At 40.6% G+C, this 16,412-nt stretch overlaps 1 protein-coding gene across 1 annotated transcript in view; it reads right to left on the reverse strand.

Moving 5' to 3' along the window:
- Positions 1-16,412, reverse strand: part of mbd2 (methyl-CpG binding domain protein 2) — a 38,440-nt gene that overhangs the window by 10,262 nt on the left and 11,766 nt on the right. The window contains exons 2-3 of the mRNA XM_018754084.2: positions 10,108-10,267; positions 2,587-2,724 (exon numbers count right to left, since the gene is read on the reverse strand). Coding sequence (XP_018609600.1) covers positions 2,587-2,724; positions 10,108-10,267 — 298 coding nt within the window. The remainder of the gene's footprint in view (positions 1-2,586; positions 2,725-10,107; positions 10,268-16,412) is intronic.

The raw sequence follows: 16,412 nt of genomic DNA on the forward strand, positions 1-16,412 counted from the left end.
GACTTGTATTATTTTACCTCATTATACCAATTAATAATGGAGCACAAACTCAAACAATTAATAAACAAAACATGAGATCTGCAACAGGGTAGACATTGGAAAAAAAAAAACTGAGTTCTCACTACAGAAAGAAATTCAGTTTCTGTTCTTAAAGGGTTGTTAACACCTCCAGGAAGATTTTTTTAAAAAAAAAAAAAAACTCTGACTCCACTGCACTTCATTACCCGGAAAAAGGTTTCTGCAGATAGCGTGTTGCAGGTCCAATGACCCCTCATCTGTCCGTTTCCTAATGTTTAGGCAAAGGGATAATTACGTGAAAAGTCTTCATCTAAACTGAGAAGGAAAATAGCTAATCAAGACTTTTCAGAATACTAATTAAACTTTTTTTTTTCCAAAAGAAATAACAGTATTTCAACTTTTTTTTTTTTTCCCCCTCAAAGAGTCATTATTTAAAAGATAAGGTCAGTAACTGCGTAACTGAAGACAAAATTAGAAAATCAGGTGGTGCTCCTGAAAAGAAAACCAGTGAGAAAGCTGCTATGAGGCCTACAGAGGATATACAGTACTATTTTATTTGGTGATTATTTAACACTTCCACCCAACACAGTTTACAGCATCTGACAACTATCCATGTCCATGTCATAAAGGCCAACTGATATTGATATAATAAGAGAACATTTTAAATGTTTAAATAGACACTGGATCCTCAATTTAAAGGTAAAAGAGTGGAAGTCTGCTCATAAATTGCTTTGTTTGTAAATCTAAAATTACTTTTAACATTAATTCACAAACAATAAAAGACAGATAATACAGATGTCCCTCAATGTATTCATTTGTTACGTTTTGTAAAAACCTCTGATCAGTCTATGACAATTTTAAAAAGTATTCCACAAGACTTGTATTTTTATTAACAAGTCAATTTATATGTGTGCGAATATACACACACACACACACACACACGTATACATTCATGGAAAATATGAGACAAAAAGCCTGATTGTTCACTGATTTTTCATAGCATTGTTGCCACATTCCTCATATTTTTAGGTAACTTTCAAATTTACTAGGTACACAATCAATAAAAGCGTAATAATAGACATCCCTCCATTTGAGAGTTAGGTTTTGTAACAATCTTTTATATCATTGCAGTAAACTAAATCTTCTCTCAAAAAACTCATTCATCATTCAAACATTCTTCATCTTGTTATTGATCATCGGCACTCAGAAGCACTAGACACCAACTGTAAACACCATGGAAGCAAGTTGGATTAATGCTGTGTCACGCTCATATTGGGTTTAAGTCAAATTCGCTAAACCAAAAGACATTTTAGAAAACATACTGGTGAAAAATATAATACTGAAAAAATATAAATTTTAAATTTTCCGTTAATTTTCTTTGACAATGGATTATCCATAACGATCACATAAAGTGCAACTTAAGAAGTTTGTTTACAGGACTCCACTAGTTTAAGGAGTGTTTCAGAGGTGACCAGCAACCAACATAAAAATTAAATGCATTATGGCAAATTACCACATGCTAACTATGCCAAAACAATTCTACAGACATTTCAACATGTTCTTGTGAAGACCTTTCATTAACCTACTTCACTATTACTTGAGCTGGACTTCAATATTGTCAGAGTGAACAGAATACAGTAAAGCAGCTGATGGTTTGGACAGTTTGCTTTTCTTTTCCACTAGTCAAATAAAAGGCTCATCTGGCAAAAAACGTGATTCACTCGCTGGGTTTTACCGGACATGTATGGCATGAGGAACTTGTGTTAAGTACATTTACATATATTGTCCTGTGTATTCACTAAATTATTTTGGTGACTGACCATCTAACATTGATAAATTTTCTACAGTGCCATTTCACAAGGCAAGGATCCAAATCAAATATTGCAGCGTATTTTATTAAATTGTACATCTGTGAAATTTCATTTATTCTTCTTCAATTCTGTGTTACGCCAGCCTGTTAGCCATGCCACCCATGCATGTAAGGATGACTCTAAGGACATTTACACGTTTAATACACTCTCTATCCAGCAGACCTCTTTCGCGTCACATTAAATGTCATATAGTGCAAAACAGTAGCAGTGCCCAGACATCTATGAACCCCGTACAGCTTCAGGCATTTCCGCTGCTCACAAACAGTTTGAGTTGATCCATATATAAATTATCATTAAGTATACAGCTTGAACTAAGATCGTTAAATTCCTGTGTTGGATTTGGAGTCAACCTGTACTGAAATAGAGATTTAACCTGCAAAAGGTGTTTAAATTGATTTTTAATTTAAAACAACCAAAGCCTTTCTTTAGATTTGTGTGTATTTATCATCTGAAGCTGTAGAACCCCTCCTCTGAAAGGGCCATATTGAGAAAGGCACTCCCTAGCAGATCTGATGGAAACAAACAAATTGATGATGAGACCCAAGACTGCATCATGCCTTCATTCTCTTGTTCAAACCACAAAATAAATTTGCTTAGAACTCCTCCAGAGAGAGAATACCTCACTTAAGGAATAATTAAACGACACCCTGATGCACAACAAGCACAGGCAAGTCTCATCCAAAGAGCACAGCCGAACCTGTCTGGGCTGTTCCGTGGCTCTCTGAAGGTCAGTCTTCACTTTGTTGCTCGGATGGTTGACTACTTTGGTGACTGGCTGTTTAAAAATGGAAGCCGTTTGCCTGATTGGAAGTGCAGTGTTCAAGTCAGGTTTTCCCTGGATGGACAGAAGACAGAGAGAAGGATGCAATGAATATCAAAGCATGATGGACAAATGAGTACAAAATGGTTCAGATTTTTTTAAACAGGGACCACGCATAGCTACTGCACATTCAAATGCTTGACCGTAATATACGATTTCCATAAAGAAATTTATGGAATGCTCCGAGACCTAGGTATACAAGCACTGTACCTTATTCTGACATTATGAGGGGCAAACAAACTAGACTGGAACAGAAAATTGACTATGAAATTTGACACCCAAATCAATAACTGATTTCAGAGCAAAACTGAAACTGTAGAAGGAGGATGGTTCCTCCCACCGGCATGCATGATATTGCCTTGTAATGGTTCCATATAGACAGTAACATAAAGCTGGCATGGACACATTGCAAACGCAAAGCAGAGCATAGTCCGCAAGCGAGAGGTTAATTTCAGTCCAGGTCCTAGAGTTGGGGGGGAAAAGATCTGCCCAGACAGTGGTGTGGAGAGCAGTCATCAGTCAAAGCGAATGAATCAAAGAGAAAGCAGCCCACAGCTCCACCTCTCAAACCACACGGGCGCCGAAGACACAGCGAACCAAACGATGTGCTGTGACAGTGTGTTCTCAGTCCTGGTTCTCACTGGGTAAGAGAGTCCATGAGCCAAATTATCAGAATGTCTCCACCAAGTGTGTTGTGTATCGTGTCTCATGCTTGTGAGGCAGACTGGACCAGCACGCCCCTGCACTGGAAAGGTTCTTATTAATGGATGGATGGATGGATGGATATACAGTGGGGTCCAAAAATCTGAGACTACTAGTGAAAATACTGCCCTCAACCCCAGCAAACATTTATGGGGGCACTTGAAGACCAAGAAAGCCAGGCATTCGGTAACATTACAAGATGCTCTTAAGAATGTTCTCAGATCATGCCGGGATAAAATGGATCATCGGGTTTTGCGCAAACTCGTGGAGTGTCTGTGGCACCTCGAGTGCGCGCTGTCATTAAAGCAAAAGGGCAACATACCAAATACTAAAATGCTGAAATTCATGTACATTTTTTCCAAAGCCTCTACATTTCATTCAAATTATTATGCTGATAATTTTACTTGTAATGAGAATTTTTTAATTAAAGCAGAAAATAATGCAAAATAGAAGCATTTTCACTACTGGTCTTATACTTTTGCACACCATTAAAAGGCAAGATGGAATAATTTGTTAATAACATTACAGAATATGTTTGTTGTTGTCATGCATAAAATACCTTATTTTTTCCATTAATTATATGTTACATCTTTTTTCTTCAGGAACCAATTATCTAGCCCCCCCCCATAAGAAATAATGTTAATTCACCTAACGGGGTGACTGTACGTAGCGCATTAATCTCCTTAAGTGAGGGATAAGTGTACTTGAGGGATAGTATTGTTCATTCTGCTATTTTAAGCTCAAGAGCTTTGTGCACAGAAGCTACATTGTGCACCGAGCACAACATCCGCTCTAAGAGTCCGCCTCTCACAACAAGGGAAATCCTACAATGCAAAGTACAGGCTCATGCTAGAAATGAGCCTGAATGTATAGCTTCCTACACACAGCAGAATATAATACTAAGCTCATGCAACTGTCTGATTTCCATAATTTCAATGCATATACTACAAAATGCATTAACTGCCTAATACCCCCACTGTACAATGGTGTGATTTACACCTACATTATAATACTTAATGCAATATCAGCATTGCATTATCGAAGCACATTTGTTTTGACACTTTTCACTTCTGAAAAACCTCCAACAGAGATTGCAGAGTTAAATAAATGTATGGAAGTGGTCATTGATCTGAAGGAAATAGTGCTCCATTCAGGTTCCTATTGCTCTTAAGTTTACAGCCACTTGTTTCACCAGACTGACATCTTCTGAGCACGTATTCTGATCTGATCTGCGGTCGTGCTCAATGCTCTACGCCTGTGTTCAAGCGCTCTGTGTTACTGCGTGAGATGAGCGCTCTCTAAAAATAAACTGAATTGAAAGCAAACCCCTAGGGTTCGAGTCCCGCTTGGGGTGCCTTGCGACGGGCTGGCGTCCCGTCCTGGGTGTGTCCCCTCCCCATCCAGCTTTGCGCCCCGTGTTGCCGAGTTTGGCTCCGGCTCGGGACAAGCAGTTTCAGTCAACATGTGCGAGAAATCAAACCCTGGAAATAAAAAGTTTCACCATAAAATTCAAATCTAAAATCAATAGAGTTAAAAAAAAAAAAAAAAAACTAAAGACTTTCAAGGTCCCTTATGGAAAGCGCCTCTCGACTCCACCGACGGGTGGCACCAGCAAATGCCACTATCTGCAAAGGCAGAGTGGTGTCGGACACGATGATTATCGGCTGCGCGGGGAGGAGCGCTCTCTCCCAGGAACAGAGAACACGAAAAACACGAGTGCGCTCCAAGGTTACTGGCACAGACGGAGTAGATCTACATACAACTTCTAAAAGCAGAAGGCAATTACAAATGTTTCTCAGTCCTGTGGGAAAAGCAGGAGCTGATGCCAACATATGTTTGCCATGTAATAAACACTCTCAACCACAGTGTCAACGCAAGTTAATTACTACCAAACAGAGACTTCTGCTACTTTTTTTTTCCCTAAGGTCTTGTATGGGACAACACAAACAGAAAAATACTCTAACACAAACACAGTAGGCCATACAACACCTCCAGAAGAACGCATAATACTAAAAACAACTACTACAGTATCCAAACTGTCACGGGATACACAGTATTAAAATCCATTTAATAGCGATGTTTGAGAGAAACGTTTGTTAAATTACAGAAATGGGACCATTCACCCAAATTAAAATTTAACACTGGTTATAGAATTGGAGCTATCGCGTTATAAAATATTGGGACTTTTAAAAATGTAATCATACGCACAATGTAAAACATGTTACAACGTTTAAAAAAATAATGGTAAACAAAATAAAAAGCCGTGGAACAAATTTCTTTGAGATAACAGAAGTCATTCACTTTGACTTTACATTTATTTACTCAACCGACACTGTTCTCCAAAGTGACTGACATTTTTAAGCTATTGCCAGCCATGTACCCATTTACACGGCTGGGTAATTTTTCCCGAAGCAACGTATGGTAACTTGTTCAAGGGTACTACAGCAGAAGTGGGATTTGAACCTGGGTCTTTTGAGTGGAAGTCGGCAGCTCTTAACACGATATTACCTGCCGGCCTCCCGGTTTTTTCCTGAAATTAAAGCTTTCCACTTTTACCAGTTTTGCGCAAGTAAAATAGCCCTAAAATGAAAAATAAAACACAGGTGATGCAGAAAATAATAGAAAACATCACAAAAAAGGCAAACAACTTTGAAGTAACCAGTTTGAACAAAAGGCAGTTACATACCCAAGTCGTTCAGCTGAATCGCAATTACCAATAAGCGAGCCTTGAAAGTACTCTCAGAGTATTTACATTTAAATGTTTGAGTTTGTAACAAAAAAAAAAAAAAAAAAGAAAAAGAGTCAGGTAACAAAAGTTTGAAAAAGGCCAAATAATCAATGCCCAAAATTCAGGTGCACTCAGAAAAATAAGATGCAGCAAACAAAAAGTGCATCAGAAAAGTGAGGCAGTGGCTGGAAGTCAAAGATCACCTACCGCTGCCTTTTAAAAAATTGCCTTTATCCAAGGTCATCGAGCAAAACTGTCTGTCCATCTCGTTCAGGGCTGGGACGCTGGCTGTACCTACACCGTCTGTCTGAGTGATCAGGACAATACACACCTTGGTATCATACACTCTTGCTAAAACTGGCCGCATCTGATATTCATGTTATAGGCTGCCAGAATGTACATTTACATCTATTCATTTAGCAGATGCAAGCGACTTCACCCACTCATCCATTGACACACTACAGGCAAATCAGAGTCAGTGATCTCTGTGATTTTTTTTTTTTTTTTGGACTGTGGGAGAAAACACAGAGAACATAACACAAACTGAACAGGGATCAAGCCTACACCTGGTCTGCCTACACCTGGCTACCTGCTCTGCTCTCACACTGCTCTCTTAATGAGGATTATAGATTTACATTTATTTGCTAAGCAGACACTTTTCTCCAAAGCGACTTCCAATGAACTCTATGTAGTGTTATTAGCCTACACACCTTATTCACCGTGGTGACTTACACTGCTAGATACACTACTTACACTGGGTCACTCATCCGTACATCAGTGGAACACACTCTCTCTGTGCCACTCACACCCTATGGGTAAACCTGAACAGCGCGTCTTTGGACTGTGGGAGGAAACCAGAGCACCCGAAGGAAATCCACACAGACACAGCAAGAACATGCAAACTCCATAAAGACTCAGCGGGGATCGAACCCACGTTCTCTCACACCACCAAGGCACTCTGAGACAGCAGCGCTACTCACTGTGTCACCCATACAGTACACACCCTCTTAACCGGTGACACCGGGACCAGACTGCTGATGGCAACAGGATTTTGCTGGTTAACTGAGTAATACTCTGTTATATAGGAATACTAATTGTCTACTAGTTTTATAGGAATACTAATACCCAGTTAAGACACCTCCACAAAATCCCCATCTCATCATTAATGTAAATTTACTCTTCAGTCACATTATGATCCACAACAAGCTTATTAAAATTTTCAGTAGATTCCCTAGTAGACGCTACTGCAGCACTTTTCAGTTTTCCAGAAACATGGAGTTTCCGAATGCCACGACGCCAAGCAAACCAAAAGAGAATCATCTGGAAGCTTCATTTTTTCATGAAACTTTAGCCTTCTCTTGCAGCTTCCGAGCTGAAAGACAAGTCCCTTCAGATATTTTTAAAGCAAACCACTTATATAATGTATGATTTAAACCCTCCCAGCGAGATTGATGAAAAATCTGTCGATTTGAACTTCTGAGAACGGGAATGAGTGTAAAAGAGTTTGCCCCTTGTTAGATTACTGGTTACAGCAGTCTGTACTGCCCCTTGTCCCCCACCACTTCAGTATTGTAATAAACAATCAATCCTCTTAAAATGACATGTCAAGTTTCTTTTCCAACATCCAAACAGGTTTGTTTCTGAAGAAAACAACAAGGACATCTTGAAACCCCCATGTGGCAGTAGTTAACCTGTAGTGGTATGGACACCCATTCTGTGGGAATAACAACATCAAATGATTCATGTTCTACACTATCACGGTGGAGCGACCATCATGGTGACCAGGTGCACCGTTTTCTTCATGAAATTACAAAACACCCTACCCCTACCCATCACCAAGTATGACAATCACTGAACCTTCCTGTGAGAGAAGCCTGATATCCACTCACACCATACCCCAAAGATCTGGAAACTTTCACTGCTGGAATTAACATTTTTCTTCTGACAATCTTAAGCTATAATAGTAGTAATAAAAGCGTGAGTCCATCCGTCCATCCATTTTCTTGCCCGCTCGCCCTTCTAGGGTCACGGTGGCAACAGGGAGAGCAGAGAGGCTCAGCCGCCCCTGTCCCCCGCAACTTCCTCCAGCTCAGCCTGGGGGAGCCCCAGCCGTTCCCAGGCCAACTGTGAGATATAATCCCTCCAGCGGGTCCTGGGCCGACGTCGAGTCCTCGTCCCAGTTGGCCGCGCCCGGTATACCTCCAAAGGGAGGCGCCCAGGGGGCATCCTTATCAGATGCCCGAACCACCTCAAATGGTTCCTCTCAATGTGGAGGAGCAGCGGCTCTACTCCGATTTCCTCCCGGATGTCCGAACCCCTCACCCTACCACGAAGAGCGAGTCCCGACACCCTGAGGGTAAAAAGCTGGTCCACAGCTGGTTCCATAGCCAGGACGGAATCCGCATTGTTCCTCTGCAATCCCATGCCCAAAGCCATGTGGGCCCACCACTCAGAAGGTCCAACATGCGGGTTGGGTGCGATGCTTTTCAGGTGGCAGGAGCGGACAAGGTGGCACGTGGCATCGCGGCCCCTTGCGACAGAAACTGGCTCTTGGCATGTTTGAGTCTCACATTTGAAATAAGGATCTTTACTTCATTATGTTTCAGAGAAAAAAAAAAAAAAACACTTACACCCAGTTTTCTGTGTGCAGCATCTTTAAGTGATGTTAATCCTGCATTTATATTCAGAATGGAGGCAAGTCAGAATTTCTTAATGAGTTTGTACAAAGTACAAGGGCACTAAGCACATTTACTGGAGGGATTTACTGAGAGATTGGATTCCGAATTCATGAGCTGTACTGCAGTTAACCTCACTTTAGCAACACTTTCTTGTGCACTTGATTGATATCCAAGTGTGGCAGTAACATACAAAATACCTGAAAAGTTGCAAGTGGCCAACATGGTTCAGCACTTAGCACATTTAGTTTAATTGTCTTAAATTACAGTACAAGTGGCTTTAAGTGCTTAAGGGATACATTTACTGTCACACACATTATCCAAACTGAAATCTGTAATGCACGGTGCCAAAAATTAAATTGTAGACTAAACAATTTCAAGATTGATGGGGCGAAGAAAATGTGCTTTCACAAGGGGAAGTTACTTCACCTGAGACTGTATTTGCTCTTTCTTACTACAAGAAATGACTTGTGGTGTAAACAAAACATCAGAAATAAAAGAAAAAAAGTAAATTGCACAACAGAAACAGGCTTTTGGATTACAGCAAGAATATTTATGTTTTGAATAATTATGCAGCCTGCAGAGAGATACACACATCACCACTTCAAAGGTATTTAAACATAGCAACACATAACCAAAGTACAACAGCTTCTCAGCATCTGATATGATAATCTTTTTCACAGGCTTAAAGAGCAATAAAATTCAAGCCAAACGAATCCTGGGCCACTTAAGCCTTTTTTTCATACCAAACAATGCCTAGCATCTTCTGTCTGAGTACAACTGTTGAACTGTGATCTCTTTGGGTCTTTGTTCACATGACGTGCAATTTCACTGAATATCCATATAGCTGGACAGACATGTTTGTTGAACGCATTTGCTCCATGTGTTCCTACCCTGATAATAAAATGTTACAGCAGCGCTCCCTGTCATAATGATCATGTAGTAGCCTGCATTTTTAGCCCAATATTTGTTCATTTGCCTAATAACAGCTCATCTCAGCAGAACATTTGCATCACCTTGAAATTGTTTTCAGCTGAAGGCTTAACCTATCCAGCAGTACAAGTTACCATAGTGCTGTAATGACTTTAAAAGGGATTCTGGGATAGGGTGCAAAACAGGTTAATTTGAGCCTTATTCCAGCAGCAGGTTTTGTAATTCCCACAGATAAGATACCCTTTATATTCCAACACGCGTCAGCGGAGCCTGCCGTAAAGCTGTTTGACAGCTCCAGCTGTCCTCCCAGCAGTATGGCCTACGAGGTCTGCTAACTGCTTCTGCTGCAGTTCACCATACCTTGGAAAGGCTGAAGTTCTCGTTGCGAAGCCGCTGCTTGTTTTTCTGCAGCTTGCTTGGCATCATCTTGCCAGTGCGGAAGTCGAAGCATCCCAGGTCTACCGAGTTTCCTAGGTATCGTGACAGCTGTGGTTTACTCCTGAACTTCTTACCCGAGGGGCTGGAAAAGAAGACAAACAAGCATCATCAATTATGTTGTTACATCTGCAGAGGTAACAAAACCTTGTTCTAAAAAAGTTACACTGGCTTGGGGCAAAAATGAGGACTATATATCCATAGAAGTGCTGTGACCATGTGAAGGCTAGACCCCAGGAAGTTCACACAAGGAGCACAGTGGTTAACAGCAAAGACAGCAGAAATACTGTGTGCTTTTCAAGCTGCACATAAGACATTTTTTTTTAGCGTACAACCAAACACTAAATTAGTTTCAATAACTATCGCACACTCCTAAATGACTGCAAATAACTACCACGCATTTGTAAAGCTCTGCTCTCACAGTGCCAATGCTGTCAGAAACTTGACAAAACACAGTTCTGGGCTAAGAATTTTGGGATATCGACTTTCAGGTAAAACTTCTTTGAAGGGATAAAAGACGAGCGACTGAGAACGTGCAGAAACTGCAAACGTACTCTTTTCTACTTCTCCTTCACTTTTTACATAATATAAACAAGAAAGCTGAGACCTGGAGAAGGGTACTACCTCGCTCAAGGGGATAGGATTCGAACCCGAAACCTCGGGGTCCAAAGGCAGCAGCTCTAACCTCTACGCTACCAGCTGCCCTACTCTTGTAGTCACACTGTTTTTGAGGAAGCAGGGCTCACACCAGGTGACCAATAAGAGACTGCAGGGATCCACTGTTCTGCTGCTTGGGCACCACCCTCTTCCACCATATCACCTTCTGCTGTAATTTCCACAACTCCAGCAACAGGACCTGTTTGAAGGGTGTGGGACAGGTCCTGCTCTGGAGCTGCACAACTCCTAAGGTGGCGAACACAACCCAGCACTGAAGTGAAGGCAAAAGCTGGGCCCCACTCATCCAATCTTTTCTTGCGATCAATCATCGTGATTTTTCACTTGTATGCATCTCATTGCAGAAATGAAAGGAACATGCAGCGTTTTTATAGTCATTTGAACTGAGAACGTTTGTACGAACACCTTAAGTCTACAAAATATAAAACCGGATGCAAGTCTGGTTTGATTAATTAATGGTTAAAACTTTGTTCTTAACAGAAATAACACAAACACAGCATGAACTCTGTCCCAACCCAACAACACTTCATCTGAAACACATTTCCCTCCTATGTTGCCATATGTAAAACTTCAAGATATTTCTTAAGCGCAAATGAGTCAACCCCAGCATTATTGAGAGCACTTATAAAAATTAGCAAAATTAATGTAAAATATATATATACTATATGTATATAAAATGAGAAACAGATCCAATTTGAGATACTTTGGCCTTAAACATATGGTGTAGCAACATACTTTTATTTAACCACAATATTTTTCCCCTGCCCTGTGTTACCGGGTTGGCTCCGGTTCCCCGCGACCCCGTATGGGACAAGCGGTTCTGAAAATGTGTGTGTATTTTTCCAAACAAACCTTTTATTTTTTTCACATCCCATTTCCACTGTATTACCCTTGATTGAGATACATACCCAGACTTCCTACACTTAAAATTAGTGCTGTATCAGTGGATAAATCAGTAATTTGAAGCAGCTTAACACAGAAAGCCCCTCTGAAGAAAAAGGTGAAATAATAATAATAATTAATAAATTCTCAATTTCAACTGTGATTTACGTTTAGCTAAACAATGATTGTGATTGGTTGTTAATATTGATTCTCAATGTGATAGAGTGAGTTGAATGCATACAGCTGATTTTACTATGGAAGAAGTATGACATGTGTTAGTAAATTGCTTCAAAGAATATGTCTCTCTATCCAATCCCTATATTGGAGTCCAACCAATAGCACCTGAAGCCCTCTGGTACACAAGGAGTCATTGTTTCCATGGTAATGTAAATAATTAAATCTAGCCAGAAAATAGCTAGATTGGCACCACCGAGGGACAAAAAAGTTTTGGACTGGAGCCACCAGCTGTGTATCTCTGTCCCGTAACACTTGACACAAGCTATTGTATAGAATAAAACACCTGTTGCAGAAGTAAAATGTCAGTCTAAAATGCCACTACACTGAATAATTAAGCCATTACGCAAAAAAGAATACATATTTTCATAAGTCACTGTAGGGATTTTTCACTGTACGGGTTTCCCCTCTTAATGGTCGATCCTTATATGAGAATTTTAAGATTCTCTATTTTGCGCCCGAAAATTTAAGTAACAAGCTGTCAACTGACATTTAAATTTAAAAAAAAAAAAAATCCTAAGTAGTACAGATGTTCCTATCAAAAGTAAGTTTTGACTTTCAACTTAATAGAACTTGGCTTGGTTCTACGCTGTGTCACCTCACAAACTACCTCAGAACCTGGTGATTATCATCTGTAACAAAAATAAAGTGCTAAAATTTGAAAAGAAAAAGCCGTATGTCAAGCTTAAAGCAGTGAAACAGATTCTCTTAAATTCTACCAAAATGACTGATTTCATGTACTAATTTATTAATGCAGATGATATTTAACAAATATCTCAGCAGAGGGTTAGAGCACTGCCAGAGATTAAAGTAATTACAAGAACTGCTTGTTAGGTAGCGTTCTAAATATAATAATCTCTGTTTTATATAGCACACTGAAAAGCATCTTCTGAAAGCACTTTACAGTTGACAGATATACTGTATAACTAAAGGAACTTACAATAAATAAAAGCATACTTAAAAAAAAAAAAAAAAAAAAAAAAAAAATCACAATAAAATAACAGAATCCATGGCCATTAACTATTTGTCCAGCGCATGCATATACTCATATAGACAAACGGCCGTATATAAAACCACCTGAAACTCATACAGAAACATGTAAACTCCACACCAATTAAGACACCTTCAGACTCAGAACCCAGAAGCTGTCCCTCCTACAAACAACACAGAGATCCCTCATACTTCATTAGTGTTGTGCTTGTGCTGTGGAAATTACAATTTGTTCTATTTTTAAAATTACAGCAATATTACTTCCACACTGTAATGTCAACTACCCCCCACCACCTCCACCAAGTGCAGGGGCCTGAAACCCAGCTCATTCGTTTCTGCATGTATCTTAAATTTAAAGAAATGCTAACAAAAAACTAAATAAAAAGAACAATGCAAAAACTGTAAGACTGCCATAATAGCAAGGTGCCGAGAAAAAAGCAAACGTCAAAGCAATTCTACTAAAATTCCTTAAGCCTGGAATTGAAGTATTTTGAAGCAGTTTCGATATTCTGTCCTTAGGCATGAATTAAAATATAAGACAGGAATTTTGCATGTTTGGTATGCAAGAGTATATGCCCTGAGACAGGTAGAAACAGTATACGTTAAGTTTTATTGCTCTATTATAAACTACATCACCCATAATCCTCCTCTTCATTGCGCAAGGCATGCATCATAGCTGCAACAGCACAGAAGTTGTACTTCGAGTTACCACCTGAAATAATGTATTCACAAGCCACCTTTATTTTTCCCCATTTAAATGAATGGTAATCAAAGAGTCATTTTGTGACAAACCTTAAACTGAATTAAACTTTGCATTTCAGCTTAAGCAATGAGTTAGACTCCTAGCTGAGGAAGTAGGCAAAATGAGTGAGTTGTTCAGTTTGATCAACAGATCGTGACAGGAGGACAGGCCAGCTGGGAGATGAGAAATCTCTGTTTTGGAGAGGCTGAGTTGGAGGAAATGATCAGACATCTACGCAGAAATGTCTAATAGGCAGGTAGCAATGCCTGCAGAAATGTCTGATGCTCCAGGTGGAAAAGAGGAAGAGCTGGGTATCAGCAGCATAGCAGTGGTATTTGAATCCATGGGGGGTTATGACCGGGCCCATACTAATGGGTGATCCGGCCACTGGTGCCTTCACAAGATGACCAGGCCGAGAAAGGAGGTGTAGATCGAGAAGAGAAGAGGACCCAGTATCAAGCCTTGTGGGACACCGGTTGAGAGAGGCAAAGGAGAAGAACGGGAGCTCCACCAGATCACTTGATAGGATCTGTCAGATAGGTAGGACTCAAACCATCTTAATGCCGCTCCTTTGATCCCAAGCTGTCTAAGAGAGGAGAGTAGAATCCGGTGGTTGACAGTGTCAAATGCTGCAGACAGATTGAGGAGGATGAGGACCAAGGAGAGCAAGGTGACTCTAGTCAACTGGAGATCATCAGACACCGGCAGAAGCGCCATTTCCATGGAGCGATCAACTTTGAAAGCAGACCGATATCCATCGAGGAGACGGTTCCAGGTAAGGAATTCAGATAGTGGATCACAGGGCCACCCACTCTATAGTTTTAGACAGGAAGAAGGAGAGGGAGACTGGTCTGTAGTTTTGAACCGAGTTGGGATCCAGGGAGGGTTTCTTTAACTGAGGAGAAATGAGAGCAGTTTTGAAGGCAGCTGGGAAACAGCCAGAGGAGAACAAGGAGTTGATGATCTTAGAGATGAAGGTGGAGAGTTGCGGGGAGATGTTGTGTAGGAGTAACGATGGGATCGGATCAAATGAGTAGGTGGCGGCTCTGTATGATATCAGGTGGCCGGAGATTTCAGATTCGGAGAGCAGCTTGAATTTGGAGAGCATGACTTCGCAGGGAGGTCCAGAGCGAACCAGGCAGGCTGATACTGAGAACTAAACAGCACTATACATATTTTTTTCTTTTTTAAAATTTCGTCCATGCCATTATCAATCATTTGGGGTGGACATCGACATTGACTTTGCAATCATGTCAAATCCGTCTCATAAGCTATAAAGTGCATCTTGACAGGATTGATACACCAGACTTTGCTTCACAAAAATCAATGTAAAGTTGATGTGATGCATGACACATGTTCAACAGCTGACAAATCAATATGGTTTAAAGTCTGTTCTATCATCAGTCATTCAACATGTACAGTATTTTTAACAAACTAATATTCTTTTTCCACAGTACTGTCACTGATTTATTATTTCTGTATGGTCATTTGAAATTCCCAGCAACTTCTAGTTGCCAATGATTAATAATATTAGATAAATAAAAATCACTTTTTCAGATTAAACTACATGGGGCTCTACCATCATCACTCATTACTGTTAATTGCTTAAAGACACGCAATCCGAGTAGCACAGCGCTCGAGGCAGGCAGAGTACACTCCAGACGGGGCACCATCCCACTGCAGGGCCGTCAATTCAATTCAATTATTTTTACAGAACGCTCTTCTCCCACAGCGACACAGAGCGCTGAACAAAGAATCAGAGGCATCATACAAATAAAAGGTTAGCTATACATTAAATTACTACAATAACTATATAAATTATTAAAGCCGCAAGTACACCAACTGGCCACAGAGGAAAAGAATTAAAAAAAACTCCCAAACAAAACGCGAGGGGGGGGGGGAGGGTCAAAAAACAAAAACAAAAAAAAAAAAAACTCCTCTGGGGATCCACGTTCCAGCAGCTGCCCACCCCGCCTGGGTATTGTACACACATGTGCACGCACGCACGCACACGCACACATGCACACACAAAAAAAACTTAAGCCAACTTAAACAGCTATTTATAACATTGTCTCTAGACGCTAATAAGTTGACGCCTCAGTTTGCATAGGCATCTCTTTCCACCACGGCATGCAGTCATCAGCTTCCATCTGGTTTCACGGCCGGCCTCAACACACATCTGTACACTATGGTCAGCTTAGAGTCACCAATCCACTCGAAACGGATGTTTTTGGATCGCGAACGGAAACTGGAACACCTGGAGGAAACCCATGTGGAACATGGAGGAGAACACGCCAACTCCCCATGAACTGAGCAGGTACTGCAAGGGACCAGAACTATCGATGCATCACCATACCACCCTGAACACTTGCACAAGATAGATACATCACTCACAGAAACATACACATCTGTTCCAAGCATTGACTTCAAGTGTCACTTCCAGTAAAGGGGAGGAGCTTACAGTTATTGGGAGGTGGCCAATTAATTCACAAGCAGGAAGTCTTCTCATGATTATTTCCTCATTCAGCGCATTTCACTGACCAGCAGAAGATGGGAAATGAGTCTGTGACAGGGTTCAGTGGGCAAAGAGCAGCAGTGACCTTGTGACTCAGCAATGACTAAAGAAATAAACACATCCCTCCTGCACAAGAGACCTTCCAGCATAAAACCCATACGGGAAATTGCTTCAAGAGAAGACGCACATTTG

The sequence above is a fragment of the Scleropages formosus genome, chromosome 6 (genome assembly GCF_900964775.1).
Source record: "Scleropages formosus chromosome 6, fSclFor1.1, whole genome shotgun sequence".
NCBI lineage: Eukaryota > Metazoa > Chordata > Actinopteri > Osteoglossiformes > Osteoglossidae > Scleropages > Scleropages formosus.